The following is a 27,212-nucleotide window of genomic DNA, read 5'->3' as shown; positions in this document are numbered from 1 at the left end:
AATCAGAGGCTGAGACGGTTCTGCGACCATGTGGGCTGCAGATTCCTCGACTTGCGCCATAGGGTGGTGGGGTTTCGGGTTCCGCTGGATAGGTCAGGAGTCCACTACACGCAACAAGTGGCTACACGGGTAGCAGGGGTTGTGTGGCATGGGCTGGGCGGTTTTTTAGGTTAGATGGCCTTGGGCAAGTACAGAAAGGGCAACAGCCTCAACGGGTGCGGGGCAAAGTCAGGACATGCGGGGACCAAGCAGCAATCGGTATTGTAGTTGTCAACTGTCGAAGCTGCGTTGGTAAAGTACCGGAACTTCAAGTGCTGATAGAAAGCACCGAAGCTGAAATCGTTATAGGTACAGAAAGCTGACTGAAGCCAGAGATAAATTCTGCCGAAATTTTTACAAAGGTACAGACGGTGTTTAGAAAGGATAGATTGCATGCAACCGGTGGTGGAGTGTTCGTCGCTGTTAGTAGTAGTTTATCCTGTAGTGAAGTAGAAGTGGATAGATCCTGTGAATTATTATGGGTGGAGGTTACACTCAACAACCGAGCTAGGTTAATAATTGGCTCCTTTTACCGACCTCCCGACTCAGCAGCATTAGTGGCAGAACAACTGAGAGAAAATTTGGAATACATTTCACATAAATTTTTTCAGCATGTTATAGTCTTAGGTGGAGATTTCAATTTACCAGATATAGACTGCGACACTCAGATGTTTAGGACGGGTGGTAGGGACAGAGCATCGAGTGACATTATACTGAGTGCACTATCCGAAAATTACCTCGAGCAATTAAACAGAGAACCGACTCGTGGAGATAACATCTTGGACCTACTGATAACAAACAGACACGAACTTTTCGACTCTGTACGTGCAGAACAGGGAATCAGTGATCATAAGGCCGTTGCAGCATCCCTGAATATGGAAGTTAATAGGAATATAAAAAAAGGGAGGAAGGTTTATCTGTTTAGCAAGAGTAATAGAAGGCAGATTTCAGACTACCTAACAGATCAAAACGAAAATTTCTGTTACGACACTGACAATGTTGAGTGTTTATGGAAAAAGTTCAAGGCAATCGTAAAATGATTTTAGACAGGTACGTGCCGAGTAAAACTGTGAGGGACGGGAAAAACCCACCGTGGTACAACAACAAAGTTAGGAAACTACTGCGAAAGCAAAGAGAGCTTCACTCCAAGTTTAAACGCAGCCAGAACCTCTCAGACAAACAGAAGCTAAACGATGTCAAAGTTAGCGTAAGGAGGGCTATGCATGAAGCACTCAGTGAATTCGAAAGTAAAATTCTATGTGCCGACTTGACAGAAAATCCTAAGAAGTTTTGGTCTTACGTTAAATCAGTAAGTGGCTCGAAACAGCATATCCAGACACTCCAGGATGATGAGTGCATTGAAACAGAGGATGACACGCATAAAGCTGAAATACTAAACACCTTTTTCCAAAGCTGTTTCACAGAGGAAGACCGCACTGCAGTTCCTTCTCTAAATCCTCGCACAAACGAAAAAATGGGTGACATCGAAATAAGTGTTCAAGGAATAGAAAAGCAACTGGAATCACTCAACAGAGGAAAGTCCACTGGACCTGATGGGATACCAATTCGATTCTACACGGAGTACGCGAAAGAACTTGCCCCCCTTCTAACAGCCATGTACCGCAAGTCTCTAGAGGAACGGAGGGTTCAAAATGATTGGAAAAGAGCACAGGTAGTCCCAGTCTTCAAGAAGGGTCGTCGAGCAGATGCGCAAAACTATAGACCTATATCTCTGACGTCGATCTGTTGTACAATTTTAGAACGTTTTTTGCTCGAGTATTATGTCGTTTTTGGAAACCCAGAATCTACTATGTAGGAATCAACATGGATTCCGGAAACAGCGATCGTGTGAGACCCAACTCGCTTTATTTGTTCACGAGACCCAGAAAATATTAGATACAGGCTCCCAGGTAGATGCTATTTTTCTTGACTTCCGGAAGGCATTCGATACAGTTCCGCACTGTCGCCTGATAAACAAAGTAAGAGCCTACGGAATATCAGACCAGCTGTGTGGCTGGATTGAAGAGCTTTTAGCAAACAGAACACAGCATGTTGTTATCAATGGAGAGACGTCTACAGACGTTAAAGTAACCTCTGGCGTGCCACAGGGGAGTGTTATGGGACCATTGCTTTTCACAATATATATAAATGACCTAGTAGATAGTGTCGGAAGTTCCATGCGGCTTTTCGCAGATGATGCTGTAGTATACAGAGAAGTTGCAGCATTAGAGAAATTGTAGCGAAATGCAGGAAGATCTGCAGCGGATAGGCACTTGGTGCAGGGAGTGGCAACTGTCCCTTAACATAGACAAATGTAATGTATTGCGAATACATAGAAAGAAGGATCCTTTATTGTATGATTATATGATAGCGGAACAAACACTGCTAGCAGTTACTTCTGTAAAATATCTGGGAGTATGCGTGTGGAACGATTTGAAGTGGAATGATCATATAAAATTAATTGTTGGTAAGGCGGGTACCAGGTTGAGATTCATTGGGAGAGTGCTTAGAAAATGTAGTCCATCAACAAAGGAGGTGGCTTACAAAACACTCGTTCAACCTATACTTGAGTATTGCTCATCAGTGTGGGATCCGTACCAGATCGGGTTGACGGAGGAGATAGAGAAGATCCAAAGAAGAGTGGCGCGTTTCGTCACAGGGTTATTTGGTAACCGCGATAGCGTTACGGAGATGTTTAATAAACTCAAGTGGAAGACTCTGCAAGAGAGGCGCTCTGCATCGCGGTGTAGCTTGCTCGCCAGGTTTCGAGAGGGTGCGTTTCTGGATGAGGTATCGAATATATTGCTTCCCCCTACTTATACCTCCCGAGGAGATCATGAATGTAAAATTAGAGAGATTAGAGCGCGCACGGAGGCTTTCAGACAGTCTTTCTTCACGCGAACCATACGCGACTGGAACAGGAAAGGGAGGTAATGACAGTGGCACGTAAAGTGCCCTCCGCCACACACCGTTGGGTGGCTTGCGGAGTATAAATGTAGATGTAGAACTCATAAAACTCATCATTCTCAAAACATATTTGAGCATAATTCTCTGTGTGAAGAAACCAATTTGCAGTAAAGCTAACAAAGCATACTCCTACCATCAAACATGCCTCTGTTGTTTTGCTCCACACCATGAAGAGCAAGCCGAGATGATAAATACATTTCATATGCTTCACAGCAGGGATTTCATGGATTTTTTTTCCTTTTTTGTTGATTTTGTGGTAGGTGCTCACTTATTGGGCTGCACGCAATCTGTGATTTGAACACCCTGCTTTACAGCCTTCTGCATTAGATATTATGGTGATTACAGCACTGTGTGTATTTCCTTACTCTAGTGTGATGCAACATATGAAACTCTATAATATTTCCAAATTATACACGGTGTCCTGCTTAAAAGTCATCAGGTGTACTTTCTCTGGTGTTTCGGCAAATATTTGCAATGAGTAGCTCAAAATGGTTCAAATGGCTCAGAGCACTATGGGGACTCAACAGCTGAGGTCATAAGTCCCCTAGAACTTAGAACTACTTAAACTTAACTAACCTAAGGACATCACACACATCCATGCCCGAGGCAGGATTCAAACCTGCGACCGTAGCAGTCACGCGGTTCCAGACTGAAGCGCCTAGAACCGCTCAGCCACCATGGCCGGCGCAGTGAGTAGCTGGAGTCATCCCAAACAAATACGGCTCATCACATCTTCCATGCAATGCCCATGGCTGGTGGAAATCATTCGTTTGCTTCTCATTACAAACAACATTATTTTTAAAGTGGAATTTTATGTAACCAATCAATAGAGTGGCCCAAATTACTCTAGTGTGATTTTTGTTTTATTGAGATGTATTAACAGGGACATCTAATAACATGAAGAAGAGCCAGTATTCCAGCAGCAATAGCATTGCCCTGGCCTGTCCTGACTGCTGTCACTAAGCTAAAGAGGTGCTCATTTGATGCTGGTGTGCTGGTTTTTCTTCCTGTTTTAATGTCATTGTTAATACACATCAATAAAACAAGAATCACATCATATTAATCTGAGACCGCTCTATCAAAAGGGCATGTAAAATTTCACTTTAAAAATAATTTTGTTTGTAGTGGAAAACAAACTGACTCTTTCCACTAACACTGGGCATTGCATGAAAGATGTGACTAGCACTATTTATCTTGGATGACAGCAGCTATACATTGTGAAACCATATTGCAAATATCTGCTGAAATGCCGGAGAAAATATGTGTGACAACTTTTGGGAGGACATCTGGTCTAGTGTAGAGAAAAACTACATAAATCTAAAAAAAGTGTAACTAGTGAAGCACCTACAGAATTAAGTGTTACAACTGAAAATAAAAACAGTGGACTTTCTGCACTGCATTGCGTCTTCAGTGATATACCTTACATTTCTGCCAAGCGAGAATGGAACAATGTATTAATTTTGTACATAGATATGTTAGAGAATGCTCAGTCATAAGATTTCATACAATTATAGTTTCTCGAGTACTGTTAGTCAACACTATCATAACTTGTGCATTAGTTCAACTGTCAGACTAAATCAAACCCTATTATTAGGGAATGCACTCGTAAAAAGTATGCATTAATCAAAAGAAACAAGTGCCAATAAAGATTAAAGAAAGATGACTGTTCTTCCCTTCAGAGAACATTTAAATCCACACCGGGCCTTAGCTAGTGTCCTATCATACCGTCCCTTCCATATTCCTGTATCATCATCTATTTTTCTACTAATTTTATTCTGTATTTGTACACTGAAATATTTACAAAATTCTGTAAAACCAAATTCCAATTGAATACCATTGACTGCCTTCTTTTCCCCACAATCCACATTCCTTTTCTATGAAATTCTGTGCTTAAGAAACACACTTTCAGACGGCAGGGCTTTTGTTGAAGATAGTATAATTTTCTTGTGCCAGTCCACGTCTGATATCAGTTTTGAGCATCTCCAGCTATGCAGCAGATAATGTCACCAGTATGTCTACAACTGAGTCATCATCACTATTATTTTTTGTCGAGTCTCTATTCTCTTTTCAACCAGTCATGGCTAGAATTTGCTCTGCTAATTGTTGATTGAAACTAAGGGCTAAGTGTGCCATCCACTGCATTTCTCTATGCTCATAAGTTTTAATTTCTTCAGCCAGAATGACCATAAAACTCAAATCTTAGATTTGTTACTTTCCCTACTTGCAGATCTATTCCTGTACTGTAATTTTGTGGATACTTTCCATGTAACTCATTTGTCATACAAGTTAATCCTTTGATTGCCGAACAAGTTAATTTGTCTTGCTCCGCCACTCCCCAGGTGCTGCCTCTGAATTTTCCTTCAATGGTATTGACAATGTAATTTAGGCCTCCTTGCCAACCCCTGAGCACTAGTGTCGAGTACAGACATGGCAGCCATTGGTTATCTGAGTGATGGTGACATGTTTTTAGGTTTGCAAGGGAATTTCCCCCAAAATTCACTAGTTTTTCACTGTTGTGACCTCTAAGTTGTATTTAGTACTTTTCTCTTTTGTGATGTCACTTTTTTCTAGTTATTTATTCTACAAAGAGAATGATAAGATAATGTGGTTCCACTGAGTAAGAGAGCATCATAATACTTATAAAGAGTGCCAGTGACAAATTATTGAGTGTCAGAGTAAGTAACAACTTCTCCACGGATTCTGAAAAGCCCTCTACATCATTAGATGTACAGTCTTTATGTGTCAGCAAGAGATGTATTTGATCGATCTTCAGAGTATAAAAAATCTGAAAGCAATAGTTATTTTCTGAATGTGTTACAAAAATCTGATCAAGAATTATTGAAAGGAAGATCTTTATATCTCTGCAGATCTGTAACAACCATAAATTCACAAAGAAGCTTCAAAGTCAGAAACAAATTATTACATCTCCAATAATGTTCACCCTGAGGATAACAAATATTACGCATCAGAATTAAATATTGCTAAATGCATTCAAGAAATATTAAGCACCGAGTGAGACAGGCCATTCTGGTAACTCCTGTCCAGGTAGAAACCTAACACAGGCTTCCTGGTGCAGATACATGCATTAGGCAGAGAGAGAGAGAGAGAGAGAGAGAGAGAGAGAGAGAGAGAGAGAGAGTGTGTGTGTGTGTGTGCGTGTGTGTGTGTGTGTAAGCAAGCCTTTTGGTCAAAAGCCCACATGTTTAGCAGTCTTTTTGGTATGCTGCCACTCAACATCTCACTGAAATTTAAATGGTGAGTAGCAAACCATCCTTTTCATTTCTGCATTTTGTTAAGTGCACAATTTTACATTTCTGAAAATTCAAAGCTAGCAGCAAATCTCCACATCACTTTGAAATACTACCAAGATTTCACTAGATATTTGTGCAGCTTTCTCCAGACGGTACTTCATTACAGATAACTGCATCTGCTAAAGTTCTGAGCTTACCATTAACACTGTGTGCTGGATCATTAATATACAACATGAAAAGCAAGGACATCCTTCCTCAGGTCATGCCTGCATTTCTACATCTGTCAATGACACTCCTCAAAGAGAATGATTTGCCCTCCCTGCCACAAAATCTTCATTCCAGTCACAAATTTTGTTTCATAGTCTATATGATCATACTTTCATTAATAAGCAACAATGTATGAGTCGGATGATTGCCTTGATCCATAGCTTTCGGGATACCACGATACAAAAGTGCAAATCGGGTTTTGCATAGCAATGTTTTCGGAATCTGTGCTGGATGGCATGGAGGACATCTTTAGTTCAATACATCTCATTACATCTGAAATGTCCTAAGATTCTACAACAGGTGGATGTCAATAATATCAGAATGTAGATTTATTATTATTATTTTTATTTCTGGTGCCCTGCCTGTAGACATGTGTGACCCATGCAGTACTTTGAAGGACTTATAGCACCTCATATTACCAATACCTTTATCTAAGACTGAAAATACAAATAAGATACCTTCATTTTCTATTGTTCTTCCTTCTAATATGAGTACTACACTTAAAAATTACTTCAATGGTGATATTCCTCCCCTTTCTCCGATTGTGATTTGAACACTGTTTCAGTGTGGTTCCTTATTTTGTTCCACACTTACATTTAAAGCTGAGAAACATATTTCCTACAGCAGATACTTTCAACAGCATCATTAATATTTCATTTACAGGAAACATGGCTTTCCTCTGCAAAAATAATGAATAGTATGTCTATAATTTGAGGCAAATTATGATTATTCCAAATGTGCAAAATCTGTACACCAGTGCTACGAGCACAACACAAACAACACAATGACCTACAGAGAACCAATCATCATATGTGACAATCAACTGTGATTCTGAACACACATGTAATGTTAAAAATAAATGGGTTCTTTACACACAATAACCTAAAAGGTGACAGGGGAACATAGGTCGACAGGATTAGGTGCTTTTGGGCTTAAAAAATATGAAATTAATTCCATCAAAAATCATTTACTTAGTAAAACAGTATGTAGCCAGGTTTGCAACTGAACTGACAATTTCTTGGTGGCACAGAACAGTACACTAGTAACTACACATATTGTGTTAGTTTCAATCAAAGACCTCTTACAGGTGTGGGTGGTCTCTGATTAAAATTGTACCCAATATCAATCTGATCTTGACCAATGGAGTGAGGTAAAATTTGGCAACAACATCTTAATATATTGTCATGATTCTGAAAATTGAATCCATGAAAATATTAGACAAGGAGCTTACACAAAGAGAAACTAACAATCATTTTTCCATACCTCTTCTCGAAATGGAATGAGGAAAATGTCAATACAGAAGGACAAGTAAATGTATGACAAATCAGGGACAAGGTGTTGAGATTCACTTCAAGAGCAGCTGAAATGGACAAATGCTCAAGACCTGTTAAAGAAACTACCTATGCATTCACAGCGATCTACGGAAGCAAAAAAATTCTTAACAACACTAAGTGAATGGGGATTTAAACTATGGATCTCCATAATCTGGCTAAACTAACTACTCCATGGGACCATGCCAACCAGTTTTAAATCACTAACAACACTTATTTAGCTTACAGCACTTAAAACTTCCATGTCTGTAACAGTAAGATTGGCAACTGTACAAGCAACTGAATTTGAATGACAGTGATATAAAATGAGTTTACCATATTACAAATGAGCACACTAGCTGACTCGCTCATTCAAGCTGCCAGCACCAAGAACACACATAAAGGTACCTACTAGCTGAACACAAGTAGCTCTCATGCTGAATCTTTCGAGTGTGGACATATTAGTTCCGGATTTTCACAGTGGTAAATTCTTGGCTTGCTAATGTTCTAATATGTCCCATCTTACACTCATTCAAAGCACATACAGAGCTGTGTGTTGTTGGTGTAAGCACTATAAGCCCAACAGAGCTGCAACAACAATAGGAGCAATATACGAAACATTCGAAACTTGACAACTCCTCCTGCTCCACTGATGACTTTTTGAGTAGATACTCACTACATCAACATGAGGTTCCCAAAACCTGATTTCATAAACCAGTTTCCCAATACCACATCTGGTTGGTCATGTAAACACTCCATTATTGACTCTGGATATGTAGTTCTAGATTCTGGATTTCCTTTGCTACAATCTATTTTTGCTCCATTGTAAATGTACAAATGTTTTTGAAATGTGCTTGGACTGTCAGGTAACATACTGTTTTAAAATTTTTTCAAATAACTTAGACAGAATTAATTTTTATGCAATGAAGGTGAAATAGAAATAATAGACTGGAAATGTTTACCTTTGGTATACAACTAAAAAAAACTACTGTTCTGATTACATAAAAACCAGAATAGGTGATTTACAGAGGTCACTTGTGTCAAAAAAACTGGGAATCAGGAAATCAATATTTGACTGACCCAGAACAGCAGCTACTGGTCTTAACATTTAAACATGTCAGTCAAAAATATTTCCAAAGTTGAGTTTCCATCTTCCAGTAGTTGTCTCTCATGTACATACAGCAACTACGAATGTGAGTGTGGCACATTTAGCAAATTTTGTTGCAGACTGAAAACAAAAAAAAATCAGTAATGTAAATGGAAACATGTAGCCAGAGAAAATGTATATTATTTGTCAATCTACTGACATCACACATCATTGTGGGTTTTAGCAAAAATGATCCATGGAATACGAAAAAAGAAAAGAAAATGTGTGATAAAATGACAAGCTTTGTATGGGAGAACCACTTATATCTGTTATCTATAAGCATTCAGTTGTGAACCATTGACATGAAAAATTACAAATTTTAATTTCATTTTATTTAAGGTAGTGAAAAAATTTATGTCCAATTCCAATTAGTTGCCTCATCCCAAACTAATTCGTGTTGCCTAATCTATAACCTCATGACAAATTTTCTTACCTGAATGTACACTATTCTCTTACAATGTCTCCTCCCCCATAGTTTGAAGTTCTTCACAACAGTATACAACACAACTTTCACAAGACAAACTGTCACACTTCTCACACAAATTGTCATCAACTCGAGTTTTTTTACAATTTATTCCACCTACTCTGGGGCACTGTAAGGAAATTAAATGTAATACATCAAACAGCTTGGTGTATATGAGTATACTCTCCACATTTTAATACAAGGGGAAAAATATTCTGCTAAAAGTATTATGAACAACCATACCGTCAATGAGAAAAAAAACTATTTTAAAATTTCCGAGGATCGAAGGATAAGTAAAACACGCAGTAATAACTTTTGCAATAACTGCAATTTATTCATTAACAAACTGTCCTCTGAGTTCAGAGCCTCTCATCTAGTGAAGAGCCCTGTTCCCTTATCCACAAAGAGCAGAAACTTCTATCCAAATTTACATAATCCTCTATCAGAAACAAGTATAACATTCATCCTAAAATTCTGCTGCTACATATGCAGAATGTACTCATCTGAGACACTTTAAACTACTCATGAATCTTAATGTGAGTGTTCCATTGTCACTGGCAAATCAGTAATGTTTACGTTATCAAATTTAAATTAATGTGGCCACTAATTAACACTTAAAAAAATACTGGAACTGCCCTCAACTCTGGTTATAATTTGCAGAATTCAGTTTTTAATACAAATATTTTGTCATTGCAAGAGACCTTTCTTGCTTTGCTACAAGATATATGACTACAGTCACTTAAAATATTTGCCAGTAAACATCTGTATGTTTGAATAAAACACAAAGCTCACTCTTACCAACACTTAATAAAATTTCCCTTTGTCCCCTGAAAATTAATAACATGTAAATCCACTTTTGTATGTTTCCCCAATTTTTACAGACTCATTATGTTACAGGGTCTACATGAAGTCTCCCTATGGACATATTTTGATATTTATTTACGAGTCTTGTGCCAAATAATTTTTCACAAAAATAAATTGTGGTATTTTCTTATAATGAACAGGGATCACATGCCAAATAAGGTTAAAACACACACACACACACACACACACACACACACACAACAACAACGCCTACAATAAAATAACAATAAGAGATGAAAACATGAATGGTAAAAAAAGACCTGATGAAAATAAATTACATGAAAAGTTGACAGCCAACTTCTCTTTTAAAAAAAAGGGGAAAAAATCATTAGACTCTAAAAGATAAGACTATGGCGAAGGTGGCTACATTGTATAGGGATGGGTAATATCCATTAGTTAGTACTTGATTTCTCCATCAAACATCTCACATGTGAAAATACTCACACAATACATATTTCATAAATAACCGAGAGACTGTCTATTTAATACTCAGGTGGCACAAAAATGGTGAAAATTATGTACTTCATAGTTATGGGCACAAGGAAAAAGCCAGTGTTTCCTTTCATTGTCAGTATCCAAAATTCTTTTGCGTATAGGAATGTTGCAACGTTAGAAAAACAGCATAATGCAGGTGAACTTGTAAAGGATAAACACTGTAAGGACTGGCAGTTAAAGTTTATATAAATAAAAGCAATAAGCTGAACATAAATAGACAGACAGACACATTACTGTTCAGTTACATGACAGGAGAATATTGGAAGCTGTAAGAGCCACAAAAAATTTAACACAATATTGACTGTTCACTCTAAAATGACTCGATGAGGAGGTGGGGGTGGCTGATAGGCGTAACCATTTCAATAGAAGGCACAAGATTGTGTCTGTGACTTCAGATCAATATTCACTTGTTTCCAGTTGTTAAATTTCAATACTGCGTGCTAGCACATTGACATTGCAACGTAACTGTTTCCATGTTAACTTTGCCCTGTGATTACAGCCACATACAGAGGATATCCCCTTGTCAGTGTTAAATTTTAATAATATAGTTTCATTTTCAAGTATTTAGCCACACACAGTACAGTGTGATCTGTTAACAAAGGCAGAGTCAGTTAGCTCACTAATAAAGCAGTGGGTATCTCAAAACAGCTATAAATATACTCTGTGTCTGACCCTCCACCGAGCCTTCTTGGAGTCAACAACTAGTATACCCAGCAAGAGTGGAATAACCACATAAAACTAGTAGTAAGGAAATCAGATCTGATTCACTGCAAAGGCTCAGGGAAATGTGATTTTTCAAAATGGAAATGGGCAATGTATTTGTGCCCTATGCTTTATTTTAGACAGCTGGCTACCTCGAGTAATGATATAACAGTGTACACACAGGAAATTTTGGCCACGAAACACACACCCATCGTTAGGTGCTCTGTATGCCCCCAATGCGACATTCCTGTAGTTGCAATCCCAGTATAATTAAGAGGCTATCGATAAGAATAATTACCAACATAAAATAAGTTTTAGCATTAAAAATCCAGTACATCGCAAACCAAAAGAATGGTTGACTGAATGAGTGCATGCTTTATTACATGGCCAAAATGTCGTAGAAAGTAAAAATGCTAATGTCTAATGGTAAGAAATTATCAATGAATATTGAGATAAAACATGATTAACAAAATTCACTTTGTGGACGTTACAGGTAACACTTTCGTGCATATCCGCTCCTGAATAAAACTTACCTCCCAGATCCCTCACTATTTTTTCTCTTCTTTGAACGTACATATTTTTGAACAGATTGTGTTTTACTATGGCCTTTTGAGTTACTCGGTCTACTGCTACTTTTCACATGTGGTGATAGTTTTATTTTATGAGAAGTGGCACCTGGTAGTTCTGGCAGCTTCTTGTGAACAGAACATGAATTCAAAATCTGTGTTAAATGCGTCTTTTGTACACCTGCATCACTATGGAGTTTTTTCGTTTTTGCTTTTGACTGTTTCTTTATTTGGTGATATGCACTTTGTTCTGTGGCTTTTGACTGTTTCACAATTTGGTGAGTACTTGATTTTTGATGAGCAAAGTGAGAGTTGCTGCTATGAAAATTATCTTGTTCAACAGACATTGGCACAGAAGGCAAGGAATGCATGCGAGATGTTTCATTACTTTGTGATGATTTTTGCATTGAACTTTTAGCATGGCACACATTTAAATCTGTATGAGTATCACTGTGTGAGCACATCACTTTTCTCCAAGAGCCACCACTACTTGTGGCATTAGAATACATAACACTTTCACTAGTCTCCAAACTCATCTGTGTATGTTCCTCTGTTTGAGAATAATCACTGTCAGTAAGACTATGCTGTATATTCCTAACATCCAGATTCTGCACTGTGTTTTGACTATCATTCCTAGGTACAGGCTGCGTCAGTTGAATATTTTGACAGTCTTCACAGTCTTCTATCTTTGGTACTATGGATGCGAAGGCACTGCTTGTATCAGGTACCTTCGCTGGTGCTGGAACATACAGATTTCACTTAACAGTCTCTCAAGCAGTAGCACAGAGTCAAAATTAAGAAAGTGAAACAATGTTACTAACGAGACTGTGCAATACAAACCTACACACAGAGAGGAAAGATTATCCATATGTTTTCTTTCTAATGCTTTTTTTTTTTCAGATTAATGTTGATCAAATATTTGCAGTTGCTGTGTCATGTTAAACTATATTACAATAATAAATAAATATATAGTCCATCACTACATAAATAAATAATTAAAAATTACCAGAAAAAAGAAATCATGTTAACCTTGACAGAGTTAACCTATGAAAGTGAAAATAACCTTACACATTGTATCAAATTATTCTCTGTGATTTTATAAGCAACACCTATGAATGGAGTAGGAATATGTATGTCAAGCAGAATTCTCCAAATCATCGTACATTACGAGACAGAAAAATATTACAACAGTGAAATATGTTTTTAAGATTTTTTTTCTTCGAACACCCTTTTCAATATAAAAACCAATAAAGTCAGTCTGGCAATGTACAGGTGTATAGTTTTTTCCTTGGATTCAATGTTCTATCTACAAGCCCTATAAAGCTTAAATTCAACTCTGTTTAATTGATTTATATAGGAATAAAATAGTTACTCCCCCAATTTTTAATATTTGTGTTGCTTGGTCCATAACTCTAGATTAATAGACCCTTGTAAAATTTACTATTGCAGTTAGTACCAATCTGTGATTCGTACCAACCTGGTATTGCCAATATAGGGTGAAAAAGAGGGCATTTTGTTCCTGTTTTGTATGTGACATAACACTGAAGACCTCATAATGTAATTCACTAGTGCATTAACTATAATTTATCACTCACTGCCTCTGAATGAAATTTAGAGTAGTAAAATGTACGATGATTTAGTACAATCTGTAGCAAAAAGTACATAGAGCACTAGAATCCATATGTCATCACTGGACCCCAAGTTTGTTTCTATACATTTGGGCCAAGATATATGAATGACAGGGCAACTTTTGTTTAGTAATTCCACTTAAATATAAACATACATATATCTGTGCACAGCATTTATTCTGGAGCTGTTTCAACACACTGCAAGTCAATACAGTTGGAATATTATATAAACCATATGCATCCCTACAGATGAACCTGGCAGATTACAAGAAACTCATTCGAAGTTTCTTACCATTAAATAAAGACCACTGAGACAAATGAAAGACTTTCTGTTGCATTCTGCTTCATGAGCGAATGTGCACTTATCTATAGTACTGTTACAGGAGGAGGAGGTTAGTGTTTAACGTCCCGTCGACAACGAGGTCATTAGAGACTGAGTACTGTTACAGATTAAAACAGGATGTACTTACGTTAAAACTGTCCCTCGATCAAAACAATTGCTGTCACAAACTATGAATAAAAACATTTGCAGTTGTTGAGTTGTAGGGGAGCTAGAGTCCTTGAAAATGAAAAAAGGAAAGAGTTTACGCCGCTATAGTGCTTTTCACTACACCCCCCCCACATACAACATGTAAATCACATGTGTTTCTGTAGAAAACCGAGACTGTGTTCGATGTGTTATCCACATCAAACTTATAATTTATCACCGAATCATGCAGCATTTGTTAAATACTTCAGGCACACATACACGAGAATTTAGTACCTCGGCGCTTTCTAAATATATTGGAAGTCCGTGACTTTTTATAAAGATGTTGCAGCGCGCGATGTTAGCATTTTATGCTCCGGTGTGGTTTTTTTTTTTTTTTTTTTTTTTAATAAATTAAGTACCTAGCCCACATTTTTAAATGATTGCTAATTGTGTGTGTCACTCCAATGTTAAATGGACAAAAACATCTAAGTTTGATTTTCTGTCGTGAAAGGACAGTTCGGTAATTATGGAATTATTAGTAATACTCACTATGGAAAGCTTCTCTGGAAGACACGAGCGAAGACGAAGTACGTATTCCGCGTTCTGTATTTGCGTTTGGGTTTGCTGCGATGTCAGTTGCTTGCGACGTTTGCGAGTAATGAGACTCATTTAATACCTTTACTACGTCGGCACCAGGGAAATTCATACCTAGCCCATTACAAAGCTCCCGGAATTCTCCTAGTTCTTCCCATGTAAGTTTCATAATACCTTCGCAGAGGAACGTCAGCAACAGAGTAACAATATTATAATCGAAATCAGGTAAAAACAAGGTAGCCATATCATCGGAATTGCTCATTTCTTCAATAACAGCCTTTAGAAACGGGCTAGCTGAAGCCAGTATTAACTTGTGGGAATACACAGTCTTTTTGTTCTTGCATACAAGTTTCACATCCACAAACGAATGTTGTTGCACAAAATCATTAACTGCGTTCATGGTTAAGCCATAGTGTCTGGGGCAGTAAAATTGCCAAGCCATGGCAGAAGTTATCTCCTCTTCAATACCAAGCGCTTCGCCCCCTGCCTTCTAATTTCAATACAATTTGCCGCGTTCACCGACCGGCAACCTATAATAATCACTTTGGCGCAGATAAAACTCAACGCTGCCGCCAAGGAAGTTACACTGCGAAGACGGCTACACATCATGTTTGCTGCGGCATGCATGTAGGCAGGCCAACATGCAACGATCTGTCTGCACGATAGTCTGCGCACAACACTTCTGCGCAGACAGATCGTAGCTGAAGGGCGGGAGACCTGCGCATGAGTAACTTTCTTTTTTAATGCAATGTAAAGGAGTCACACATGTTTGTGGAGAATTAAGACCAAGGATTGCAGCTATCGACATAAGAAAGCAGCTGCTTATCATTTTTTAATAGAGAATACAAGAGCAGCGGACCCCACCATAAACAAGAAAAATGCTGAAACTTCCTGGCAGATAACACTGTGCTAGACCGAGACTTGAATTCGGGACCTTTGCCTTTCGCGTGCAAGAGCTCTATCGCCTGAGCTACCCAAGCACGACTCACTGTGGCACAAGGAAGCCACGAGGAAGGGTCCTGACAATGAGTTGTGCTTGAGTAGCTCAGTCGGCGGAGCACTTGCCTGCAAAACACATAGGTCCCGAGTTCGGTTTCCCCGTCCAGCATACAGTTTTAATCTGCCAGGAAGTTTCATATCAGCACACTCTGTTGCACAGAAAAAATTTTTCAAACGAAATTGTTATTAAAAGAGACACAATAGACTTAAAAACAAAATTATTGTTAACTCGGTACTGTACTATGCCACAATATTCTGTGGTACCGTAGTGTAGGTAAAATAAAAATATTTATTCTTCAGATGAATGCAGTCAGAATATTTTGTCAATTTGATAAGGGAACGCCTTGCAACATTGTCAGGGATATAGGGATTCTTACACTTGTCTGTCAGTACATTTACTCGCTAATGGAATAGGCCTATGTGGTTCATAACAAGAGTGGGTTTTAGGGTAAACTGTACAGTTCACTACCACAGTATTCAGACATTTCAGTAGACTACGTATCCCTATCTCGAATTCAGAATGGAATTTTGTATTGTGTTGCAAAAGTTTATAACAGGTAGTTGATAAACTTCAGGCAGGGAATTGAAAATCTCAGTATACTCTGAAACAAGTTGAAGATATCTCATTTGTTACACAAAATTGTTACAGTTACGGTATGTGAAAACTGCCGTCCATTAACGAGCGACTGTCTAGGCCAACAAGAAATTTTATTGAGGAGATAAATATGACAGCTGACAAATAGTGTTTGCAGACTTGTATGCCGAAAGCTATTAATACACCCTTTTAGAGGTTTCCATTTCACTCACAATTTATTGTTGCAACAGTATATATTGAGTACATCAAATAATTTGTTACAGGTCAGTAGAATAAGCAATTCTGAGGTACCAGGTGTTGATCCATGCTGAAAAATCCATTTTAGTGCATGGTATACCCTCCACAGGCGACATTGCAGGCGCTGGTTCTGGAACCCATTCGATTGAATAGATGATGTATAATATCCTGGGATACTTTATGCCATGCCTGCTAGACCTGTTCGCTCATTTCTGCATGAAATATTGGTTGAAGAGTCGTATGAGTTACTTCTTGTCTCATCATATCCCACATGTGCGCGATAAGTGACAAATTCGGGGATTGTGCTGACCAGGGAAGTTGTTGTAGGTCTTGCAGAGGGCTCAGAGTTGCACAGGCTAAGTGTGGATTAACAGTATCTTGATGGAACAACACATCACTTTTCTGTTGCAAGAATGGCAAAAGAATGGGTCCAACAACATTCTGCATGTACTGAGCGCTGGTTAACATAATCTCCATAAACACCACAGGTGAATGAGAGTTGTAACTTATTGCATCTCAGACCATTTAAGGCCTGCTGTGAGGCCAGTGTGTATTGGATGAATGAACTCTACAAGACAGGTGTCACCAGGTCCACGTCGTAGGTGCAAACGACCGTATTTTGCTTGCAGGTAGAATCTGCTTTCATTGCTGAATACCATGGTCCATCATTCTATCTTCCAAGTGATCCTCTGATGGCACCATTAGAACAGTGCATATTGATGCCGTGCCCTAAGACAGGCTAGAGGTGAGTAAACCCATAATCCCATTGCTAATAACCGGTTCACAAAGGTTTGTGTTGACATGCCTGAGCTCACAAGCTGTCTTATCTATGCTGTGTTAGCTGTACGATCTACCATTGCTACCCTTACAATACGACGATCATGGTTGGCGTCTGGGCTGTGTGGACGTCCAGAGTCTTATCTAAGTGTTTGAGAATGTTCACGTGACCACTGATTCCAGCATCATTGCCCAACAGACACAGCACATCCAACTGGTGTGGCAGCTCTCCAAATGACCATTCCGCCACCTGGAAGGCCACAATCTGATCCATTCAAACTCACTCAGTATGGCTGTAGGAGTGCATCCCTGGGGCATGGTTGCCTGCTTGCTTGACACATTTACACCACACTGAATGTTCTGGCTGTGAGCATTCCTTTAATAAATGGTAGACATAGATGGCGCTCAAGTAACTATGGCATCTGCTGCCAGAACTGTGAAAACATTATCAGTACAATTACTATCTTCCAGGTGGCATATGCTATCATCAGATCAAAATTGATGTCATCTTTCCAGGTGTACTTATGGTTTTTTTTCTTTTTTGCGCAGTGTACAAGAAAACTCGTAATTTGTAGCTACAAAGACAGTTTTTAAAATACCTGCAATGTTTACAAAGCTTTTATGGACAATATGGCCACACAAATGAAGATTCGTTCCTCAGAGTCTGTCCAATTGTGCAAGTTAGCACACACACACACACACACACACACACACACACACACACACCAGGGTCATAAAGAGCATGACCCTGTGCTCAAAGTCTTGACTGTAACAGGTGTAGGTAATGATGTAGGGTCATTCATGAAATATTTATGCCGTTATAGTTTCTCACTGTTGTCTTGTCTGATGTGAAGAACAATGTAATGGGAGCCTCCAAAGGTTGACCTTCTTGTTGATTGCAGCACTGTTGTTTTTGAGTTTCACGTGAGCCTCATACCACTCTCATTGGTCTATCGATGAAACTTTGTATAAAGATCTATATTTTCTTCATACAAAATGCAGAAGACGGGCGAGAGATAAATTGTAGACCATTGTCTATAGAAATGCATGTTGGAATCTTCCAAGTGCAAAAAATTGTTACGTAGGCATCATTGTTGTTTCTGTAGTAGAGAACTCAAAGCAGACTACAAATGGGAAATGTGGAAGGTGCTTTCAGTGCAATGATCCCCATGGTATGTAAATAAGGACTTATAGAATGCAGATGAAGGCATTCATTTGTGGCGTCTTCTAATGGTCACAATGGAGCAGTGCTAAAACTTCTGTTACCTTTAATAATATGTTGAGACATTGACGTAATACGGACCTTATAATTGTAGTTGTTGTTGACGTGGTGTTCAGTTCAATGATTTACTTGATGCAGCTGTCTTTATACTAGTCTATACAGTGCAAGTCTTTTAACTGCTCTGCAACTACAGCAACCAATGTCCATATGAACCTGCTTACTGCTTGCTTTAGTCTGTCTCTACAATTTCTATCTGCACTCTTATTTCCATTAAAAAATTGATGATGTCTTCATGCCTCAAGGTGTGTCCTATCCACTGATCTCTTCTTTCTTCTCCAGTACAGTTAAGTGCCTTTTTATTAGTTATTGATCTACACATCTCATCTTCAATATGCTTCTGTAGCAACACATTTCAAAAGCTTCAAATTTCTTCATGCCTGAACTGTTTATCATCCGCATTTCATTTCTGTACCAGGCCATACTCGAGCGAATGCCTTCATATAGCACTTACTAGCATTTAAATTTGTAGTCATGTTAACAAATTTCTGTTTTTCAGAAACGCTTTTCTTGCTACTGCCAGTCTGCATTTTATATCCTGTCTTTGTCAGTCGTCAACAGTTATGTGGCTGCCCAAACAGCAAAAGTCTTAGTGTTTAATTTTCTACTTCAATTCCCTCATCAATGCCTGGTTTTATTCGACTACATTGAATTACCCTTGTTCTACTTTTGTTTGCCTTAATCTTACAATCTCTTTTCAAAGTATTATCAATTCTGTTCACTTGATCTTCCTAGCTCTTTGCCATTTCTGACAAAATTTTAATTTCATCAGCAATCCTCAATGTTTTTATTTATTCTCCCTGAACTTTAATTAGCTTTTCCAAATGTCTCCTTGATTTAATTTTCTGATTGCTCGATGTTCAGACTCCATACCATAGTAATGAAGGTAGGCTATAAATCCATGTCGCATTTTTTTAACTACTGTTCCTGTTTCATGACCTTCAATTCTTATAATTGCAGTCTGATACCTTCCACTCTCTGTACTTTAACTCTGTTAGCTTCAGAATTTCAAAGCCTGTATTCCAGCCAACATTGTCAAAAGCCTTGTCTAAATCTACAAGTGCTATAAATGTAGGTTTGTCGTTTTTCAGTCTAGCCATAGAGTTAGTATTGCACCAAGTGTTACTATACTGGTTGATTCTGTGTTGGAGTTACAAACTCTTAGGGATGATGGAGAAGGGAAAATATATCAGTCTGAAGTAAGGAACCCTGGAAAGGAAAAGTGCAATTCGAAAGGTGAAAACTGTTTTGATGATGAATACATGTACTGGTACTGTTGTTGCCAAGATTGTAGGCTAGCAGTCCCAACAGGCACTTAAGTGTAGAGGTTGGGATAATAACTCAGCTAATGCAATGCAGATGGCATACCGTGTACTGGTATGTGTAATTCTGGTGCACAATGTCTGTACTGTAGCACACTGCACTCTGTGTTTACAAGTTAAAGTACTAACGTCAATTAGCCATAATCTAATTAGACTTGTACACGGTGATATAGGTCACAGATATGATCTTCCTGTATGGACAAGAAACTGGGAGCAGTAGAGAAATGGAAAGGTTGTATGGAACTAAATACCTGCATACAACAGATCCAGCATTCATCACATTTCCAAGAATGTTCCAGCAGTTAAATGAAACAAGGCATTTGGTACTACAGTACAACAACCAAGGAGAATGACGAACTATGCAGACTCCCGAATTGAAAAATACAGTGCTTGCTCATGTGGATGAGTCTCCAACAATCAGCAGTCGATCAGCTGCAAGTGAAATGAATGTTTCGCAGATCAGTGTGAGGCGAGATTTATGGAACCATGGCTGCACCCCTACCACCCACAGAAAGTGCATGCTTTGACTTCTGATCTAATGTCGTTTTCAGCCAATGGTTCTTGCAGAGCCTTACAGATGAACCCTGCTTTCTTGAATATGTGCTTTTCATGGATGAAGCCTGTTTTACCAGAGACGGAATGCAAATTTGGCGCAATAGTCATATTTGGGCTGATGAGAATCTGTATGCTACAATTGTCGAGAGTCATCAATACAGATTATCAGTATATGTGTGTGGCAGGCTTAATCATTGGCTAAGTACTAGGCCCATTTCTTCTTCCTCCCCACTTAAATGCATCATTGTACACAATGTTTATCACAGACAAGTACCCATGTTCCTGGAACACACCCCTTTGTTATTCATATACCTATGTGGTTTGAACATGATGGAGACCCACCTCACTTTGGACTGAGGGTTTATGAACACATGGACCAGACCTTCCCTGAAAAGTGGATAGGCAAAGGAGGTCCTGGTTCATGGCCAGCACATTCATTTGATCTCATCGTAACTGACTCCTTCTTGTAGGGTCATATGAAAAGTCTTGTGTATGAGACACCTGTGTAAACTGGGGAGGATCTCCTGGCAAGAATGCTCACTGCCTGCAACACTGTTGAACTACTAGATCGCTTATGACAGAGATTTATACGACTGAGGGAGACGCCGGGGGACGCAATTTTGAACACTTGTAATAAATGTTGCAGGTTGTGCAACTCGTGCAGGTGCATGGAAATCATTATTGCTGCACTGTAGATTTTTGGTCTCTCTGACATCAAGTCACTTGTGCCGTTACTAGTCCATCAACAGGGGAAATTAACAAAGGGTTTTAAGAAGTATTTATTGGGAATTCGGTAGGTTATGATCAGGGTTTGGAAGTTGAGGCCCTTAGTTTGAATACTGCTAAGGCAGTGCTTGAGTAGATTTTCGCTCTTACCATTCGAGTTAGTCATATCCATGCTAGGGTTCTTTACCTCAGATTCATACATTTACCCTTCTCCATCATCCTTGAATGTTTGTAACACAATTATGGAGTCACCCGGTATTTCTATGGAACCCAAAATGTTCTTGTAGAATTCAAGTCAGTATTTTGGAACCATGATTCACTAAACTGATGGTTCATATACCTTGGATAACAGATGAAATAGTTTTGTTGTGGTTGATTCTCCAACACTTTCAATAATTCTAAAGAAATGTCATCCACTCCAAGAGCCTTTTTTCGACTTGTGTGTTTCAGAGTTGTGTCACATACTTCTCGAAATATCATATCTCCTATACCATCATCATTTACTTCTCCTTCTCTTTCTACAATATAGTTTTCAAGATTATTTTCCTTATTTATATTTCTTAAGGAGTATTTCTTAACATTATCAAATTTGAGATTTTTCTGGCACATGGGCTTTGATATCGATAATGTTTTATTTATAGTTAGTAACAATATGACATTTCATTCCATACAACGAAAATGTAATCCTTCTGTGGCTATGTATAATGTACAGTGCCTCACGTTTTATCAGCATGTAGTTTTTATATGCAGGGGCCAGACGTTGTGGTTTGTTAGCAGTCGGATCCTTGATTCAGGTTGAATCTCCATGGAGCAGTAGCGCCTCAACTTCAAGATGTGAGGCTCCAGAAGCAAGGGCAAAAGTTTGCATGGTGTTGCAAAAGTTTGCATGGTGTGTATCTAGCCAAATAATGTAGGAATCTTAGATTTTCTTTACCAAAACCCCTGGTAACATGCAGATGTCCAATTTAATGAGGCCTCCTTCATACTCAACAAATTTAGGGACTGTGAGATTTCCATTTCGCACACAAGAAACCATGTGTAATAACTCGTTTTTCGTAAAAATGGTTTAACTAAGAGGTTTATGTACAAGCTCATAGTGGTTTTGTTTTGCGTGTTGGTATTAAAGTCGTTTTGGGTTCATTTAACAATCCATATTTTTCATTTGTAGTACTGTCGCTATCTGAGTTTACATATTGCGATTTAGAGATAGTGAGTGGTGTCATGGAAACTAGAAAATGGAGTGCCAAGTGGAGAAATCGGGACATTTCCGACATATTCTTATTCCTGTGTTGAATAGAGGGGTGACAGCAGCAGGGACAGCCAGAAACATTTGTGCCATGTAAGGGGATAATGCGATTGGACACAGTATGGTAAGAAAAGGATATTCTCGCGCTAAGGAGAATCACTTTGACATTAGGGACTCCACACATCCAGGAAGACCTTTGCAGTTTGGTGAAGATCTTTAAACGCATTACTCCATAATGCACCACATCACTGAACTCGAGAACTGGCAGAAGTGGTAAACTGTGATCGTTCCACCATTTGCATGTAATGGGGAAGGTTCAAAAATCGGGTGTAATGGTACCACATGCTCTAAGTCAAAACCATAGCAACTGGGCTGTGGCCATATGTCCATCTCTGCTTGCTCATCGTCAATTGGCTCATGAACAACATCAACCATTCTTATCCTGTATCGTTACTGGTGAGAAGAAATGGTGTCCTTATGCTAACATAAGGAAAAGAAAGGAATGGTTGAGCTCAAACAAAGCAGCAACTCCCTGTACAAAGACATGTGCACATCCAAAAGAGATAAAGTTATGCATCTGGTGAAACAACGATGGTGTGGTGAACAACGAATGACTTCCCCAAGGTGTATACCATCACTGCTGCCTTTTACTGTCGATAACTGAGACGTCTTGCAGACACATTCCAAGAACAACGACCAAGAAGACTGTGTGAAGTGATGCTACTCCACGATAACGCCCGCCGAGCATTCAGCTAGACTGAAAAGAAACAATATACAGGAGTTGGGTTGGCAATTCATTCTTCACACACCTTATTCACTTGATATTGCGGCCTCAGATTCTCACCTTTAGCGCTCTCTATCGAAGAATCTTTAAGGCACTTCCTTTCTGGATGAAAATGCGCTTCGAACATTGTTCGATGAGTTCTTCGCCTCAAAACGCTCGATTTCTATAGTCGTGGAATAGAACAGTTACCCCAGAGCTAGCAGTCTCTGGGAAGTAGTGAAGGAGATTATACAGGGTGAGTCAAAAAGGACTTTACAACTTTCGAATGATATAGAAATTTATTGAGATAACTTTCAGAATAGGTGGAAGTGTCATTTTGTAGTAAGCAACCTCAAGTTTCGTTCATCTAGTGCATCAGTACTTCATCCCACCACCATGAGCGCCAGCATAGTCCACAGTTAAACTGGCAACTTTCGCTGGTGAGGAGTGTACTCGTTGCGTGTTTTGGTTTCATGAAACGAACCGTGCCGGCCGAAGTGGCCGTGCGGTTAAAGGCGCTGCAGTCTGAAACCGCGAGACCGCTACGGTCGCAGGTTCGAATCTTGCCTCGGGCATGGATGTTTGTGATGTCCTTAGGTTCGTTAGGTTTAAGTAGTTCTAAGTTCTAGGGGACTACTGACCTCAGCAGTTGAGTCCCATAGTGCTCAGAGCCATTTGAACCATTTTTGAAACGAACCGTGCAAAACTGTTCGGTGTAAATTCAAATGCAACCCTGGATCACGTTCGTGACTGCCGCATAGTTAACGTGTTCTGTGCCCTAATCAAACTGAACGTGTACTGCTCTTTCTTCTTTGTGGAGAAAACTGTCACTGGTATTGTGTATCTGCATACGCCTGAAAACTTTTTACTTACACAGATCGATGAAGATGCCCAAGACGGGACGGTTTATTACTAGCAAGTCGATACACCACCTTATTTCCTCATGGAAGTTCGAAGTTTCCTCGATAATCCCTTCTCATCTTAGTGGATTGGCCATGAAGGACCAGTCACATTGCCACTTCGCTCCTCAGACTTGACAGCACTGGATTTCTTTCTCTGGCGTTTCATTGAAGGTCGTGCATATTTTCCTTCCCTACTCCAAATTTAGCAGACCTGAAAAACTGAATTTACGCTGCCATTGCACAAGTTACATCAGATTTGCTACAACGAGTGTGGGAAGAAATTGATTACCGGTGGGATGTCTGCCGCATCATAAATGGTAGTTAAATCGAACCGAAATTACACTTGACACTTTAATATGAAACCTGAGGTTGTTTCCTACAAAATGGTACCTCTGCCGATTCTGCATGTTATCTCATTAAATTTCGATATCATTCCGAAGTTGTAAAGTCCGTTTTGATGATCAAAGTCTCCATTGTGTGTATCTGTTGTTTTTGTTAAACTGTGGTAAACACTACGAACTTACGCACCAACCCAATACTTTGAAGTTTTTTAGCGGCAGGGAAGACGTGAGAGGAGCAGTCTCAAATTCCCAATTCTTGGTGTGACTTACCGTGGTGATGCAATTTAAGTAAATTGTGCGTATCAGCTCTGTTGAATGCGTTGTTCTATCAGTAAAATGCGCTCAGATATGGCGGGTGTACTAGCTAGTCCAAACAGCGTACTTTTACACCTATAGTGACGAAACACAAGAAATAATTGTTTAGATATCTCGAAAAATTTCGAACTGGTATCGTTCTTTTCATAACATGTTCGAGCCAGATAGATGTAAACTGGTATAGTACATACCAAAATATGTTTGGTTTGAAACTTCCTGGCAGATTAAAACTGTGCGCCAGACCGAGACTCGAACTCAGGACCTTTGCCTTTCGCTAGCAAGTGCTCTACCAACTGAGTTATCCAAGCACGACTCACGCCCCGTCCTCACAGTTTTAATTCCGCCAGTACCTCGTCTCCTACCTTCCAAACTTCGCAGAAGCTCTCCTGCATCCCTTGCAGAACTAGAACTCCTGGAAGAAAGGATACTGTAGAGACATGGCTTAGCCACAGCCTAGGGGATGTTTCCAGAATGAAATTTTCACTCTGCAGCGGAGTGTGCGCTGATATGAAACTTCCTGGCAGATTAAAACTGTGCCAGACCGAGACTCAATCTCGGGACATTTGCCTTTCGTGGGCAAGTGCTCTACCAACTGAGGTATCCAAGCACGACTCACGCCCCGTCCTCACAGCTTTAATTCCGCCAGCATCCTTTCTTCCAGGAGTGCTAGTTCTGTAAGGTATGCAGGAGAGCTTCTGCGAAGTTTGGAAGGTAGGAGACGAGGTACTGGCGGAATTAAAGCTGTGAGGACGGGGCGTGAGTCGTGCTTGGGTAGCTCACGTGGTAGAGCACTTGCCTGCGAAAGGCAAAGGTCCTGAGTTCGGGTCTCGGTCCGGCACACAGTTTTATTCCGCCAGGAAGTTTCATATCAGCGCACACTCCGGTGCAGAGTGAAAATTTCATTCTATGTTTGGGCTATTTAAGAATCTGCAGTAGACAGGCATCAGAAAAATCGTTTTTCGAAGAGCATTCTTGTCTATTTACTTTATAAAATAATGCATCCAGCTGTGGAATAGAGTTAGAATCAATATCTGTTTGGGCACTAATACGGTCTGAACTCAACACTCAACTGTAATGTTTCATTGGTCTCCTATTATTACAACAGGAGTAGCCCAAGAGCTAAACGAGACAGACTGAATTACTTCTAGAGTGACCAGTTAATCTATTTTCGTTTTTACTACACATCTCAGTGTAAAGGCGATGGGACAGTCACAAAAAAAAAAAAAAACCACCCTAATACCGTTTTGCAACAGGAGAGGTGCGTTGTGAGAAGAGATTACATGTTAGGGGTTTCCTATAGAGACAGTTCTGCTGCAGTACAGGTGACAGGTGCATCAATTGTGGGAATGAAATGGTGCAACAATTGGAAACAAATTCCACAGTTGAAGTACGTGGGACAGTAGAATTCTTGTGGGTAGCGCATCTAAACTGCATGTGATTCACCGCTAAATTCTGCCGATACATGGACCAAATGCAATATTGCATCTAACCATTGTGTAATCATGCCCACAACTGACCAAGGCCAAACTGACGTGGGTGATGCTGAGTGGCAAAGAAGGCCATCAACAGGGACCATAGACGACAGTGTCCAGGCAGTCGAGGAACTGACTGACAACAGTAACAGATTTGCCACCAAAGAAGATTCACACAATGGTCCTTGAATGGCTCTGTGATCAAGGAGCAGGTTTGTGTCGTCAAGTAACTGAACAACTGCTAGAACGTGCCGCTCATTGTATAGAGAGACGTGATTACTATGCTGAAAAATATCCATATATTTGTGTCACTATTAACTGTAGCGCAGTGTTCAACAAAATTAGTTGGCCTGCCATAATAACGTGTAACTTACTTTTTGAAGTCACCTCGTAGATATGTGAACTCATGCGGTGTTTCCTGTAGGTACACACAAATTAACCTATTGATTGACTGAGAAATGAATATCCTTAATTATCAAAAGCAAAAAGATTTTCTAACATTGAATGTAAGACTTCTAAGTAATATAGTATTTATTTATTTAACGCAATATTGCCTGTAACCTATAATTTAAATGCAGGTTTTATTCATTCTTGTACAAAGTATTATTATCAACAACAATTTTTTTCTACAATTGGCAACTGATTGTACAATCTACACCATTACGTCCAACATCCAATGCAATATTATTCCCAATTATTACAGCTAATTCCCCCCCCCTCCCTGTCTCCTGCATCCAATGAACCATGAACCTTGCCATTGTGGTTGGCTTCGAATGCCTCAGCAATACAGATATCTAAACCTTAGATGAAACTATAATGGAGGAGTATTTTCTGAGAGCCCAGACAAATGTGTCATCCCTAAAGAAGGGCAGCAGTCTTTTAAGTAGTTGCAGGAGCAACAGTCTAGATGATTGACTTCCC

At 39.4% G+C, this 27,212-nt stretch overlaps 2 protein-coding genes across 3 annotated transcripts in view; one reads left to right on the top strand and one right to left on the bottom strand.

Moving 5' to 3' along the window:
* Positions 1-27,212, top strand: part of LOC126208232 (synaptotagmin-14) — a 586,661-nt gene that overhangs the window by 379,517 nt on the left and 179,932 nt on the right. The window lies entirely within an intron of this gene.
* Positions 8,833-15,282, bottom strand: LOC126263137 (transcription factor Ken-like). Of its 2 annotated transcripts, none has more exons than XM_049960165.1 (3): positions 14,718-15,282; positions 12,039-12,810; positions 8,833-9,062 (listed from the first exon to the last, which is right to left on the bottom strand). In XM_049960165.1, the coding sequence occupies exons 1-3, from the start codon at positions 15,202-15,204 to the stop codon at positions 9,020-9,022; spliced, it is 1,302 nt and encodes a 433-aa protein (XP_049816122.1). In that variant the 5' UTR covers positions 15,205-15,282; the 3' UTR covers positions 8,833-9,019. The 2 variants fall into 2 exon arrangements, with proteins under 2 accessions (XP_049816122.1, XP_049816131.1); XM_049960174.1 differs by lacking the exon at positions 8,833-9,062 and adding an exon at positions 9,256-9,574.

Source organism: Schistocerca nitens, chromosome 1 (genome assembly GCF_023898315.1).
Source record: "Schistocerca nitens isolate TAMUIC-IGC-003100 chromosome 1, iqSchNite1.1, whole genome shotgun sequence".
Taxonomy (NCBI): domain Eukaryota; kingdom Metazoa; phylum Arthropoda; class Insecta; order Orthoptera; family Acrididae; genus Schistocerca; species Schistocerca nitens.
Note: the sequence above shows the minus strand (reverse complement) of the source record. Positions and strands in the feature narration are given on the sequence as shown.